Raw genomic sequence first — 16,750 nt, forward strand, 5'->3', positions numbered from 1 at the left:
GTCTATAGTGTGTGTGATAGACTGGCATCCTGTCCAGGGTGTATCCTGCCTTGTTTCCCTGAGTCTCCTGGGATAGACTCCAGGTCCCCTGTGCCCTAGTGATGTGATTCCTGCATGGCTTTTTGTTTAATTCTTTCCTTCTACACTGAATATATATATATATATATATATATATATATATATATATATATATATATATATAGGAGGTTTATGTAATTCCTGTCAATATCTGAATATCTTTAACCTCATTCACTGAAGTGGTTTAGGATACACTTACTGTAATCTATGAACAGGAAGAAAACTTCACCTCATGTAGCGGAACACTGTATGAGGGCGGCCATCTTGGATAACTGTGCAGTTTGGTATTATTCTGCTTACTAGGCTTTGCCCAAAAGGTAAAAAAAATGGCCTTTTAACTTTATCAGGAACTGTTAAACAGTGGAGCTTGGTTATGTTGTGTTATATTATGCAGTTGATAATCGTGCTTTTAACCAGCGAAACAAAACAACATTTTAAATAGTATCTTTCACTGCATTAGATTCAGTATCTACTGAAGGCACTGCCTTCCGCCATTTTTTGATTCTGACAGCGATTCTGACAGCGTTGCATTTTGGGAAATCGCAATGTCCATTTTCTTTTGGTTCCATTGTGCAAAATCTCAGTGGATGCAGTGGATCATCTGGGTATTAGTGTTTAATGAAATAGGACATACTACTCCTTCGGCACGCTGCTTGTCACCTACTGTATGGTAAAGTAGTGCTATTTTTATAGTTAGTGTATAAATCTTAAAGACCATAAATACCGGAAATACTCTAAACGTAAGGTCAGAGCTTTCGCCAGAGAAATCGCTCCACAAATCGAATGGACGTCAAGTGGATGTTGATTTTAATGCATCACTCTTATGAGAACAGATTTACTGTAAAGCTATTAGTAAATATCAGATTTGATCAGTATTTTTTATCAGTAAACTGCTGCCCCATTACGCCAGCAGAATGGAAATCGACTTTATCTGACAATCGATATAAATGATTTTCAGGCTGATATAAAATGAGACAGGGCGTGAGACGTGTGTGTTGGATAACCTTACATAGATTTGAACCTACACATTTTAGCTCCTTATGAACACACACTTGAGGCATCTCGGAGAGCAGAAATGAGGATGATATCAACATTTATTTGTAAAGATAGAAACATTCGTTTGGGGTGGGGGGTGGAGTTTGAAATCTAAAACTCTTAAAGCCCCGAGTGTCTGCTTTCACATGAGTCATTAATCCCAACTGTGGAGTGTGGCATGACAAAGAAATTCAATGCTAAACATGGAAACAAAAACAGATGCAAATTCCACTTGTTTTTGGCCTCTGGGGGAACTATAGTTTCAGAGAATGCAAAATTAAGCCCTACTTTATCAGGTCAGAGGAGATGGTGTGACTGTACCGCAACGTTTGTCTACTTGTTCGTGTTGGTTGTATTGAGAAGCATAAATTAGAGCCGGATGAGTCAAGCTTTACTCGGTGTGATATATATATGATTATTCAGACTCATCAGGGACAGAGCATGACCCTACATGCCCTTCAGTAAACTCATCCTCTATTAATGAAGTAGATGTTCCTGTAAAGCCAACCCGTAACATGTGATTCAGCGATGACTAAACCCTCCCGGCCCACTTACTTCGCTAACACACGCATCACGGTGACTCAGACCAAAGAGCGGAGCATAGCGTTACCTAGCGCGTGGACACTCGATAACCTCATCGGCGAGGGTTCTGTCTGCGTGTCCGTTAACACGTTAGCCTTTACCGCTACAGGATATGCATTCTCATTCATGCACAAATCTACAGTGCTAACTTCACACATTCCATTTACGTGAGCTCAGGAATTTGTACTGGAGAAAGACCGTACAAAAATTGCCTGAAGTATTAAAACACCACTCACGTCTCCACTCGCTCGCTTTGAACAAGCCATAAGATGTCAGGGCATCGATCATGGATGATCATAATTAATATACTCATATACGGTATCAGCAGAATGCAGCTGAGTATGAACAATATCCTGTAAGTATAGAGGAGATTGGTTAAAGCTCACGAGGTGTCTACTGTCACTCATGTAATCACTCTTTACAGTCGTGGTGAGCAGAAAAGCATCTCAGACACTGAAATTTAAGAAATTTAAGACGACATCAGGTTCCATAAGCAGGAAGTGATGTTTTTCCCCATCTTAAGTATTGTCCATTAATTAAGCTGGGGTGGTGGTAGCTCGAGTGGTTAAGGCTCTGGTAGCTCGAGTGGTTAAGGCTCTGGTAGCTCGAGTGGTTAAGGCTCTGGTAGCTCGAGTGGTTAAGGTTCTGGTAGCTCGAGTGGTTAAGGTTCTGGTAGCTCGAGTGGTTAAGGCTCTGGTAGCTCGAGTGGTTAAGGTTCTGGTAGCTCGAGTGGTTAAGGCTCTGGTAGCTCAAGTGGTTAAGGCTCTTGGATGTTGACTGGAAGATCAGTGTTCAAGCCCATGCACTGCTAAGCTGCCACTGTGGGGCAACTGAGCAAGACCCTTATAATCATATAATCATATAAACTGCCCCTGCGCTCTTAGCTGGAATACGTGGGAAAATAATTCCGCTGTGCTGTATATGTGGTGCTAATAAAAAGGCTTAATTTCGTCAATAACTGTATAATTTTTCACCAAAATCCTAGCAGGGATTCAGTTGATATCATTTTCACTCCAAGTGTTAACTGAAACATTCAGCATTTTAAAGCTGTGGAACTTTTAGCATTGATCAAGAGGCAGTAATATCCGGTCATAATGCTATTAAAAATTAGTTCTAAACCTAGTCGCTAAATATTATAACTCTGTGTCCATCAACGTGAGAAATATAAATTACAAATAGAAAAATTTGACATGACTCGATATAATTTTCCCAAATGTTTATACATTAATGAATACGGTGAATTTCTACTCTGTCCATTTTAATGTAAGTTATATTTTAAAGCTAGCTAGTTACTTATAAGAAACGAGGGATGAGCAGCTGGTGTGTAGGAAGAGTAAAAACCCAGCCCTGTTGCTTGACTATGATGTGAGCAAAATACACTGATGAATCAGCCATTATGTGGTATTTATTTACTTTTTTAAAAAAATTGGTTAATTATATTTTTTTCACCACAGCAAATCAGGATATTTTTCACATTCTGTGGTAATGGGAGTTGATTATGTGAAGCACAGAGCGTCATGAAAAGCCACAAATCATTGCGGTTTTCCTGACAGTGAGGAGACAATGTGGGCCGGTTTGAGAAAAGTGGTAGGCGTTTACTTGGTATTTGCAGAAATGTGGACTAGACTCAACATCCACCTACTCGCTCAATTCAGCCAATACTAATCAGTCAATCACGTGGCAGCAGTGTTATGTATACAGATCGAGAGCTGCGGTTAGCGCACACATCAAACATATAACATCCTGTGATTTCAGTGACTCTGACCTTGGCCTGGTTGTTTGGTTGAGTTATTCAGAATCCAGGGAATCTCCAGAGATTTTACAATCATAACAGTTTTCAACAGAATGAAGCAGAAAACCGAAAACTCCAGTTCTGCAGGTGGAAACACCTTGTTGATGAGAGATGTTCCGCTTGGTTTGAGATAACAGAAAGTCTGTGGTAACTGGAATAAGCGCTCTTTACATCTATGCGATACTATTAACCCGTGTGATGGATGAGCTACAGCAGAAACCTTCACTCACACGGGATAGTTGAAGACTGGGGAAAAAAATATGAGCTAGTTTGATGGATCTTGGCCCTTGTCTGAGGTTGTTGCTGGTGATGTAACGTCGTGGAGAATGTTTTCTCGGCAAGCTTCGGGGCTTTTAATACCAACTGAGCATCGTTTGAATTCTACAGTCAATCTGAGTTGTGGTGATGTCCATCTGCATCCTTTATCCCTGTCTTGCAATAGCTACATCCAGCAGGATACTACACCATATCACCAAGACTGGTTCCATGATCACAACTATGAGTTCATTGACCTCACTGGTCTCCCGAGTCACCAACAGAGAATCTTTAGAATGTAAATGTAAAATTATTGATGCAAAGATGTGAGCATGGACTCAAAGCAATATTTGTAACACCTTGTGAATCCATGCCATGAAGAACTGAGGCTGTTCCGAGAACAAATGATGTCGTTTTCTATTAAAGACTGTTTAATAAACTGTACATGAGGTGTATGATGAAACTGAACTGAATTGAGCATGTGTATATAAAAAGTGTGATTTCTATTGCCCAGTCTGGTATGGAACACAAAAATATCCAGTCTCCATGCTAGTGGAACGCTTACCAGTAAGGGGCTGTATGTGGTAGGAAGTGATGTAACTCCACGCGACCCTGTAGCTGAAGACAGAACAGGAAGTGTAGGAGAGAAAATCCCTAAAGCGTTCAGGTTCAAGCCGGGGATCAGTGCCGTCTGCAGCTACAGACAGAAACAAAGAGAGAAATGAGAATCATGGAGTAAACGATAACTCAAGAGCCATTACACATACAGATTTTAACACAAGAAATAAACTAATATAAATGTGGGAGGTGATCTTTTAACGTCCCAGGAGTAGCACCCGCGTGAACACGTTAAAACCGTAACACGTGTAATATCCACTGATCTCCACAAGGTGGTGCAGCTTAACCGCACTGAGTGCATGCTTTCAGTTCGGGGTTTCAAACCTCCAGCTGAATTCAGTTCAGTAAAAGGTAATCCAATTTAGTGGCACAAGTGTAGATTTGAAAAGGCTTTATTTGTTTACATCTCATTCGTACTGTTGCTAAAGACCTTTTGAACGCCTCGTTGACCACGTACAACTGTGAGTCTCACGGGGATGAATCAATAAAACATAAATAAGCCGCTGCTACGATCGCTCCTCACGTCACTTTAAACTATTAACATTTCAGAAGCTACTTAATGTGCCGCTCTGACATCTCTGAACATTTATATTTTCTCAATCCAGAGGCAAGAGACAAAAATAATGATCAGGATTTTGCTATATTAAAGAAAAATCCACATTATTTAGCCAATTATGCAGCAGAAACAGCATTATTTCTCACTGTATATGAGCACAAGCAGGATTTTCATCCATGCTATACATTAAGCCGACTTTATATTAAACGTATATTTTGATTTAAATATGCTCCAGTTCTGTATATATATAAATTTAGGCTCTAAATGCAATCTAGAGCTGCTACTTGGGAAAAAACTCATGTGTTCAGCAAACTGCAGCACTGCTGGTGGACAAGTAGAGGTTAAAAATATATAAACATATTCATCTACTTTAGAATCTGTTCAGCGAAAACATCAAGTGCCTCAAACCAGTCTCTCTATAACGCAACACCCTGTCTTTTGACCTCTGGTCTCGCCTGCATGAGCAAAAAAAAAAAGAAATTTGCATTGCATCACAAACAGAAACCAAAAGTATCGGAACAACAACTATTCATAACAGAAAAACGCTGAAACCACCGAGAAATCATGAGACGAGGTCCACGTACAGAAGAAAAACAACATCAACAGCATTTACTACACGGATCCTTTCGTTTTACAGTCAATGACAACAAGACAATAAACAACTAAACAAACAAGCAAAAAAACAACAACAACAACAAAAAACAACTGAGTGAGTAAATGTACAAATAAATGAACAGGTACTGAAACAAATCTATATAAAATAACAAAATATATATAAATAAATAAATAAGTAAATAAATAAATAAGTAAATAAATAAATGCACAATAAATAAATAAATAAATAAATAAATAAATAAATGACAATGAATAAATGCACAATAAATAAATAAATGACTGAATGAATTCATAAATAAATAAATAAATGACTGAATGAATGAATGAATGAATGAATGAATGCATGAATGAATGAATGAATGAATAAAAAATAAATGTAAAAGTATGCAAGCACCCAATCGATAATGCAAACAAACAAGTAAAGAAAAAGACAGGCTGAAAAATAAATAATGAACAAACAGAGACAGCCCGATTGATAAACAAACAAAAAGACAGACAGACAGAGACAGATTGATAAACAAACCAATAAACAAATAAATAAAAATAAAAATAAATAAAGTAGCAAGCACACCCAGGCTTCACACTCAGCCTGGAGACAGAGGAGCTCATTTCTAATCACAGGACTGGCCAATATGCCGATATGAAACTCTGACAAATTACGTAACACTAGGTTTTTCTGAAAGTGTTGCGTTTTTCAACACTATTTTTGTACCAAATGTTTCCTTTTTATTGTTAAATAACTGAATAAAATATGATTTTATATGATCTATCATGCTCTTGTTTGCTTTGTTTGCTCTGTGATATCTATCACACATTCTCTACAAATTGTTAAGGATTGTGAGATTTTTTTAGACATAATAATTACAAATAATATTAGCAGTAGTGCTACACGATGTGACTGAGCCACTAAAGGTATAAACCACGAATCTTGCTATACATTCAGATCAAATTCATCACTGATATTTAGCTTGAGTTTACATTTCTTAGGCTAACTCAGATCCAAATTCTCTGTTTTGAATAAGTTCATAAAAACTTGCACCCTCTATCTCATTTGAGTCGCTCACCACCATCCCTCAAATCCCCTCGTGCCTTACGTTCACCACGAGCGACACGTTTTTATGCAGGAAATACACTCTAAAGCTGTCCTTATTAAAAGCCTGAAATCGGTTTGACAGTCAGTTTGTGGGACATGCTCACGTTTAGGGCGGCCATGTCGTTCTCGTACGCCTCTCTCAGCTTCTTCATGATTTCCACTTCTGCATTACAGCACTCCTCCACTCCTCCCCTCACCGTGATGGTACGCTCTGGGTTGTAGATGGTCAGATCCTGCAGGCTGCAGTGGGAGACACGGGTCAATAATTCAGTAATAATGCTAATGAAAGGATGATACGTCAGAGTCTAATGATCACGTGAGGTGGAATGGACAATGGTAGAGAATTTTAAACCCGTTATTTCTAAAATATACTCCTACTACTACTACTACTACTACTAATAATAATAATAATAATGGCCCAATTCTGAGCTGAGAGAAAGGAGGTTAGAACAGTGTGTATTGTGAACTTCAGTATGTACGGACGGTGAAATGGTGATCTTGGTCCCAGTGTCCTGCTCAATCTTTTTCAGGTTCCTGCCTTCTTTACCAATCAGCCGTCCTACAAGACTGTTATGGGCCAGAATCTTCAGTGGGACCTCCTCAGCACTGAGAGAGAGAGAGAGAGAGAGAGAGTTACATACACATGGAGACATCAACAGAAAAAAACAGATTGATATACAAAGAAAGAAAGAAAGAAAGAAAGAAAGAAAGAAAGAAAGAAAGAAAGAAAGAAAGAAAGAAAGAAAGAAAGAAAGAAAGAGTGTGTCAGTGGAAAGAAGCAGTTATAGAGATGGAAACAAACAGAAACAAAGAGAAAGAGAGAGAGAGAGAGAGAGAGAGAGATTAAGACTCTCAGTCAGGCACTTGTAATCATAAAGGGATTAACTATGGACTAATAATTTCATGCACATGTCAGGCTGTTTATGTGAAATATGGAGTAATTGATTTCTTGGTTCGTGTGTGTGTGTGTGTGTTTATCGGAATACAAAATGAGTCAAAACGCCTCACTTTACGAGTGTGAACATAAACCAGAGTCAAAAACAATAGGGTTTAGACTCATTTCAGAGTGCAGCGTAAACATTGGGTGAAACTGACGTCTTGGTGTCCGTGGCTTCCTTCTCCATGACCTCCAGGATCATCCTGCAGGCGTGTGAGCAGCCCTCCGGGGACGAGTGGATGGTGATGGGTTTCTCCGCAGCCCCGGCATTCTCCTTACGATGGATGTCCACTCTGAGACAGAGGAAGAGAAGCACGTTTAGAGACCAAGTTAAATCTCTAACACTGTGTATAAAAGGATGGTTCTTGAAACACACTCAAAGCGTAAATGTCTGTCTGCACTTCCCTCACTTCCCAAAGAGTACAGCAATTTAAGTCAAATACTGAATAAGACACAAATGTCTGGCCAAACTACATAAAATAAAAAGAGAGCAAACAATCAAGATGAACAATATGAAGAGATTTTGCTAGTAAGCTGCTTTTAGCTTTGCTAATAATTCGACTCAGAATCAAATTTCAGGATTGGATTCTTAAAATCTTTTTGTCTAGCGATCTTCAGACTAACGCTTCATCGCAGACGTATGAAAGCAGCATGCATCAACACACTCGAAGGAAAGCGCACTCTGCCCTCTTCCACATACATGAGCTCAAAGACGGCTACGATCGCCTAGCGTCTCTGTGATTGACAGGACAGAGAGAGAGAGAGAGAGCGGATGGGTGAGTTTAGCATTGCCGAGATACAAAACCATGACCTCTGGATGATCAGAAGTATGCTTTTGTAAGGCTGCCCTCTGCCCTCAATAGCCATTGAGCCTTTGGCGATCGCTTTAAGATCCAGTGTGACGGCTGGAATACAAACGGGAGGCATGGAGCATAAGCTGTCTTTATATGCAGACGATTTATTGTTATACGTGACACCCCCATCCCCTTGGTACTGGACCTGTTAGCAGATTTTGGTTTGATTTCTGGCTACAAATTAAACTTAAGCAAAAGCGAATTAATGTCCATAAATAATGCAGCTCAGGAATACCCACTAACATCATTTCCCTTTAAATCCTCTTTGAGTAGTTTCAGATATTTGGGTATTTATGTGACAAAAAACTTTTCCGATCTATTTGACCATAATTTCACGCCACTACTTAATCATCTCAAACAGGATTTCAATCATTGGTCCCTCCTCCCTTTATCATTGATTGGCAGGGTCAACTGCATTAAGATGAATGTGCTCCCTAAATTCTTATATTTTCATTCCAAAGTCCAAAAATGCTCTAGTTGTATTTCTGAGTTTCTATGGAATAAAAAAACTCCAAGGATTCGAAAAGTATTTCTCCAGAGGACAAAACAATTTGGAGGGGTTGCTCTACCTAATTTTTTATTATATTATTAATCCACCCGCCTGCGTGGCTCCAAACTGAGAATGCCTCTTGTAAGCACTCGTCCCTGGCTGCCCTTCTCTGTCTCCCTTACACAATGTCTCCTATAAAAATTTTTTAAAATATTATTGTTAAAAACAGTCTCAAAATTTGGACCCAATTTATACGCCAGTCTGCACAATACCCCCATCCTTTCTCCAATCCACTCCAACCCTCTGTTTCACCCTTCTATTATGGACACTGCTTATGTTTCCTGGCATCTTTTGCAGACCTTTACATTGATAACCACCCAGTTAACTACCCTATTTAATATACCCAAAAGCCATTTCTTTAGATATTTACAAATTCGAGATTTTATACGTAAAAAATTTAGCAGTTTCCCAAATGTACCTCGTCTTTCTGGTTTGGACTCTATCCTGGGGGTGGACCCCCGGTATCAAGGGGTTAATTTCTAAATTAATTAATCTAATAGCTAATTTGGAATCATCATGTTCTGATGACTTGCGCATTGTCGGGTCTCAAGATATAGGTACTGAAATTGATGAAGAGACAAGTGTTGAATAGCGTCCACTCTTCATCTCTCTGTGCACGTCACGGGCTCATACAGTGCAAGGTTGTTGATAGAACTCAGTGGTCCAAGAGAAGGTTGGCTCGGATCGACCCGTCCATTGATGATGAGTGTGACAGATGTCATTCTGGACCAGCCACTCTAATTCACATGTTCTGGACTTGTCCAGCTCTGACGTCCTTTTGGAAACAAATCTTTGCCTCACTGTCTGCCATTACATCTGTAGATATACCACCATGTCCGCTTACTGGGTTGTTTGGTGTTTTGCCACCTGACTGCTCTATGCCCTCTTACATTTCTGACTTTGTTGCTTTTTTAACACTTTTGGCTCGGCGTCTAATCCTATTGAATTGGAAAAGTCCTCACCCCCCCATGTCATACTCGCTGGATTAGAGATGTTCTCTATTTCATAAAATTTGAGAAAATTAGGTACTCTCTACAGCATCCAACTGCTACTTTTCGTAAAATTTGGCGGCCCTTTCGTGACTCTCAAACTTGACCCAGCTGTCTTTGAATGACCTGCCTTCTTACCCCCCACCCGCCCCAGCACTTCCGGCATCCCCTTTCCCTTTGATCACCAATCTAGAGGTGGATGCTCTGTATTGAATTGCTCTGTATTGAATGCTTCATCTGATATTGCATTGTGAATGTATCCCTTTTTTTGTTTTTTTAATTTAATTTTATTTTATTTTATTGTATCTCGTGTGTGTGCGTGCGTGTGTGTGTGTGTTTATGTTCCTGTTTCTTTTGCCATGTCTTGTTCTTTTTGCTGTGAATATAAAAATGAATGAATGAATGAATGAATGAATGAATAAATAAATAAATAAATAAATAAATATAAAAAAAGAAGTATGCTTTTGTTTTAAACAAAGCAATAATCAGACAATCATTTAGAAAAATAAATAAAAAAATAAATTTAATTTAAAAATTAAAAAAAACCTTTAAATTTTAAATTTAAAAATAAGAAAAGGCTCTAAAAAGTCACTAAAAGCTATTTTTTTTATTTTCTTTATTTTTAAAAAATTTGATATCCAAAGGAATCTGACTGAAATTTAACAAAGTAAACTGATTACTAATTAAACTGATACCTACAAAGTACTTACAAAGTTTACTTACAAAGTAAACTGATAACTATTTTATAATATAGAGAATAATACAGTGTAAGAAACAAACATTAGCTAAAATAAATTAGCCTAAAAATTGTGATAATACAAATAAAAAATTTAAAAAAAACAAGAATTCAAAAAAAATATTACTTTACCATTTTATTCTTATCTTTGACGCTGTTCATTTAGAAAAAAAGTCAAAATTACATCAACAACTAATTTAAATGGGAAAAACAAAAATTCAGCAAGCTTGAATTTGTAGCACTTGTGTAAAGTGACTCACATCGTTTGCAAATCCATTAAACCTTTTGAGTTCACATGTACTTAAGAAATACTTCATTTGTTCAGATTCTGGCACTAAAAAAATGTCTCAAATATTCTCATTTATTAATGTATATACTTATTTATTAACTTATATTCTCATTTATTAACGTATATTCTCATTTATTAATGTATATTCTTATTTATTAACTTATATTCTCATTTATTAACGTATATTCTCATTTATTAATGTATATTCTTATTTATTAACTTATATTCTCATTTATTAACGTATATTCTCATTTATTAACATATATTCTTTTTTATTAACGTATATTCTAATTTATTAACGTATATTCTTATTTATTAACGTATATTCTCATTTATTAATGTATATTCTCATTTATTAACGTATATTCTTATTTATTAATGTATATTCTTATTTATTAACGTATATTCACATTTATTAACGTATATTCTTATTTATTAACATATATTTTCCTTTATTAACGTATATTCTTATTTATTAATTTATTTTCTCCTTTATTAACGTATACTCTCATTTATTAATGTATATTCTTATTTATTAACGTATATTCTTATTTATTAATTTATTTTCTCCTTTATTAACGTATATTCTCATTTATTAATGTATATTCTTATTTATTAACGTATATTCACATTTATTAACGTATATTCTTATTTATTAACATATATTCTCCTTTATTAACGTATATTCTTATTTATTAACTTATATTCTTATTTATTAACATATATTCTCCTTTATTAACGTATATTCTTATTTATTAACTTATATTCTCATTTATTAACGTATACTCTCATTTATTAATGTATATTCTTATTTATTAATGTATATTCTTATTTTTTAACTTATATTCTCATTTATTAACGTATATTTTTATTTATTAACATATATTCTTATTTATTAACGTATATTCTCATTTATTAATGTATATTCTCATTTATTAACGTATATTCTTATTTATTAACGTATATTCTTATTTATTAACGTATATTCTCATTTATTAATGTATATTCTCATTTATTAACGTATATTCTTATTTATTAATGTATATTCTCATTTATTAACGTATATTCTTATTTATTAACGTATATTCTTATTTATTAACTTATATATTCTCATTTATTAACGTATATTCTTATTTATTAACGTATATTCTTATTTATTAATGTATATTCTCATTTATTACATTACTTCATCACCAGGTTACACTTCATGCCATGAAAGTATGTTTTTTCTGGTCTACAATCTATCCAGTAAAATTTAGCGTGTCCTTCATTCACTTTTCAGTTATGGACCTTTGGGCTTCCTGCTATCGACTCAGCAAAAACATGACAAAGGGACATAAGAATCCGAGAAAGAGATATCAGAGTGGAGCGAATCACACACACCGATACTACGAGGTGAACAAAACACCTGATCATTATGCAAGACCTGATTATTACCGCATTTTCTGTCCTCTGAGCAGAAGAATGACTGGCATTTAGTCCCGATCTCACCGAACACTCTTATCGAGAAGAGCTGTGTGTAAAAAAAAAGGAGCGATCCGACTCCTCCTCTCAATGCCTGAGCTTATTGGTTAAGGGATGCTGTTATTACCAGGAGCGTTCGATTGTGATGTAGCGTCTGTAATGCTGAATGGGCCGCGGTAATTTTAGCCTTTTCAGGCTGTCGCACTGCAGAGGCATATATGTGACTGTGATTAATGCGTGATTTATTGTGCGGTCCAAGAAAAAGGCTGTTTCACTGCCAAAATCCTTGAATGCAAGAAGAATAAATAGGAAGACTAAAAACGAGAGACAAATGAGGCATTAGAGAGAGAGAGAGAGAGAGAGAGAGAGAGAAACAAAAACACTGTATAAAACTATTAGGATTTGAGCCATGAGCTGTAGAGGAGAAATACACACTTATTTATATATAACAAAAAAACATTTAAATCATTTATCTTACATCAAGCAGCAGAAATCTGACTGGTCAGGAGGGGTACATTATTTTGTACAGTAAGCATCCGGCTTATTAATTAGAATATCGACTTATTGGACATTTTTAATCAGTGTAAACAAATGAGTTATTTTCTGGCTGTGAGTCTGAGTCAGTGTGAGACATGTTTTCTGCTGGACAACCTTACACAGAATTTTACTGATTGAAGATAAACACCTTCAAAATTTTACGTAGAAGCACTTGGGGCATCTCAGGGAGCAGAAATGGGTTTGCTATCAACGTTTCCTTTGAAGACAGAAACATCTGTGTGATTTTCTTGGAATTTTTCGATGAATATATTGCCACTAGTAGGCTAGATAAAATACTAAAAGCGCTGAGCTTCATATTAACCGCCGCTGTATTGTGTGACATGACAGAGACGTTCAATGCTGAACATGGAAGCAACGAAAAAACCAGGAACAAAATCTGCCTCAGGGGAAAAGAGTAAACAAAGACGAGCAAACAATCACCGATGTGAAGTTCTTTGTTAGGGGATGTTTAGTTAAGAATTCGGAAATGCAAAATGATTTTGCAGGGATTTGTGACTTACTAAGAATTCGTAATGAGGTTTTATTTTCACATTTCACCTCAGAGTGACGAGTTAATACCACACACTTGCGACCTTTTATTGTGGAATTACTTATTAATATGATGAATTATTAATATTAATAATTACACTAAGTGCTTCAAATAATCAAAAAAAAAAACCCAGCAGTGTGTAAAATAAAATAAAATAAAATAACTTTCCACTTGCCACTCAGGGTGAAATAACTTCTCATATTATTTTCCTACACACATTTAGAACCACTGAATTTACTGCAAACAGCATCTTTTCTATTTACACTACTAAAGAATTTTGTTTAAACTGTATTCGCTGCTGAAATTGTCTGTACTCACTTGGACTGGCTCTGCTTGGTGATGTTCTTGATGGTCAGACCTTCTTTGCCAATGATCGCTCCTACAAACTGTGTAGGGACCAGCAGCCTCAGCGGGAGCTCGTGATGTGAGTGGTGAGCTCCCTGCAGGCCCCCCATGGCCCCGGAGTGGGCGGAGTCAGACTCCCGCGTCCCTCTGCCTCCTCGGGACGCCCCACGTTGGGCCTGGGGTCCCGCTTCACTCTCGTTCCCACTGCCCTCCACGTCCAGAATGTAGGACACGCTGAAGGAGTGATTATCCAGACTGTGGCCCGTCAGCTTCTCTATGGCCCTGACAAACATTCACATTCAACAAGTTAACCTTCAAACACACACAGGAGCTTCATGCTTCCCAAAATAATCAAAAACATGGCCTGTGTTACACTTATATGAAGGAATGATTTTGAACAAAATGAGATGTTCTGTACACGTGTGCACTGATATTAAAGGTGTAATGACATGACATATTCTCATGCAATTTTCTCAGATATTTAAAATCATTACATATATGAAGAAAAACAAATATGAAGAAAATGTGTCCAGAATTATTCTTCTTCTCCTTATTATTATTATTATACATATATAGCACAAAATATAATTCAAATCTCCCTTTGAATGTATAAAAAACATATTATACAGTACAATAAAAGTCTATATCACATATTAAAAAAAATTCTCATAAAGGTACAAATCAACCTCTTGAAAATATTATTATACATGCTAAAAGTTTACTGTTATTTTTAAAATTTTTTTTACCTTATATAAAGTTAAAAGTGTGTGTTTATTAGGGTGTTAAATCATCACACTTGAGTCACATGGAAAAATAAAAATCTGATACTTCGAGATATTTTTATAATATTTAACGTGTGTCACGATATATATTTTGCCGACCAACTACAAGGAAATCTTTTTTATAATTATTATTGATATTATTGTCTTTATTATTATTATTGCCTTTCTTAAAAATGTAAAAGAAATTAATTAAAAAAATTAAAAAATAAGAAAATAAAAAAAATGACTGATAAAATAAATGGCTGAAAATACTGAAAATATAAACAAATAATCAATTCTAAAATTGAAGAAAAAATTCTTTACATTTGAACAAATCTGTTGCTTCCAAATGGTTTGTGATAAATATTTAAATAAATAAATAAATAAATATCTTAGATATTTTAGATAACTGTATTGTGACGTAATATTTTAAGATATCAATATTATATTACTTTATACAGCACAGCCTCCATTATATCCTAAAAAATAAACTGCATAACCCTAACCCTGCATTTTTACACCAGTTCCAGTCTATTTATAAAGCAAAAAATCCGACATCTAAACAATTTATAAATACTTTAATGAATCAGAAGCCGTCTGTATTGTTTTTATCTCTAAACTGTGTAAAAGACCACATCACAAGCACATCAGCCGAAAAGTAGGATGAAAGGAGAGATGGAGAGCGTGAAGGACAGATACTCTAATAGGAACAAACAGACAAAAAAGATGGAAGGAAGGATGGAAAGAGAGATGAATGGCCTCTTACTCTTTAGCTTCCTCTTTTGATGCATATGTGACATTCACCACAGCTGTTTCTGAGTCAGCATTCACTACAGAGACACACACACAGACACACACACACACACACACATATTCAGGCTAAAAATGTTCAGTTATATTCTGTGCATTTTTATATCATGATTTAACCACAAAGTCTGAATCACACACACACACACACACACAGACACAGACACACACAAACATAGGGAAACAAACTCATTCAGGAAGAGTGTGGGCAGCTGCTACGACACTGGACTACATGCAAACGTTGCATTTATCAAGCGTCTAGCAGTCACTTGGCGACAGGAAGCTTTAAATCAGAGCACTTAAAAAATGCACACACACTAGCATGAGGACAGACCTCCCAGACATCAAAGAACCACAGACCGTTCAACACAAGCCCCTGAGACTAGAAACCAAACTCTCTAAACAATTTCCTCAAAACACACACACACACACACACACACACACACCTGAAATCAAATCTCAACATCTCAGCTTTAGTTTTCCGGGAGGTCTGACCCTTGATCATCTCTCTCATTTTCTACATAACACAAGTTACAATATATACATAACTGCACATCTTGATACAATGTCAGGCCACGCCTCCTTCACTATGACTGACAGACTCTGAGGCCATGCCCCTTTACTAAACTTCACAGATAACAAGGACATGCCTCCTTCACTATGAATGACAGACTCTGAGGCCATGCCCCTTTACTAAACCTCACAGATAACAAGGACACGCCTCCTTCACATATGAATGACAGACTCTGAGGCCATGCCCCTTTACTAAACCTCACAGATAACAAGGACACGCCTCCTTCACATATGAATGACAGACTCTGAGGCCATGCCCCTTTACTAAACCTCACAGATAACAAGGACACGCCTCCTTCACATATGAATGACAGACTCTGAGGCCATGCCCCTTTACTAAACTTCACAGATAACAAGGGACACGCCTCCTTCACTGAGACTGAAAACTCTGAGGCCATGCCCCTTTATTAGACTTCACAGATAACAAGGACACTCCTCCTTCACTGAGACTGGAAGACTCTGAGGCCACGCCCCTTTACTAAACTTAACAGATAACACGGACACGCCTCCTTCACTGAGACTGAAAGACTCTGAGGCCACGCCCCTTTATTAGACTTCACAGATAACAAGGACACGCCTCCTTCACTGAGACTGGAAGACTCTGAGGCCACGCCCCTTTACTAGACCTCACCAATAATGAAGACATGCCTCCTTCACTGAGACTGACCACTCCAGAGGCCATGCCTCCTTTCATGTGCATACACACACACACACACACACACACACCACACAAG

The 16,750-nt window shown here is 36.7% G+C and overlaps 1 protein-coding gene across 2 annotated transcripts in view; it reads right to left on the reverse strand.

Moving 5' to 3' along the window:
* The window catches only part of igf2bp2b (insulin-like growth factor 2 mRNA binding protein 2b), a 58,358-nt gene that overhangs the window by 8,912 nt on the left and 32,696 nt on the right, over positions 1-16,750 (reverse strand). The window contains exons 5-10 of one of the 2 annotated variants that reach the window (XM_058380378.1): positions 15,403-15,466; positions 13,849-14,157; positions 7,720-7,854; positions 7,108-7,230; positions 6,729-6,864; positions 4,308-4,439 (exon numbers count right to left, since the gene is read on the reverse strand). In XM_058380378.1, coding sequence (XP_058236361.1) covers positions 4,308-4,439; positions 6,729-6,864; positions 7,108-7,230; positions 7,720-7,854; positions 13,849-14,157; positions 15,403-15,466 — 899 coding nt within the window. The remainder of the gene's footprint in view (positions 1-4,307; positions 4,440-6,728; positions 6,865-7,107; positions 7,231-7,719; positions 7,855-13,848; positions 14,158-15,402; positions 15,467-16,750) is intronic. The other variant, XM_058380379.1, reaches the window with a different exon arrangement.

This window comes from Hemibagrus wyckioides, linkage group LG26 (assembly GCF_019097595.1).
Source record: "Hemibagrus wyckioides isolate EC202008001 linkage group LG26, SWU_Hwy_1.0, whole genome shotgun sequence".
Lineage (NCBI taxonomy): Eukaryota > Metazoa > Chordata > Actinopteri > Siluriformes > Bagridae > Hemibagrus > Hemibagrus wyckioides.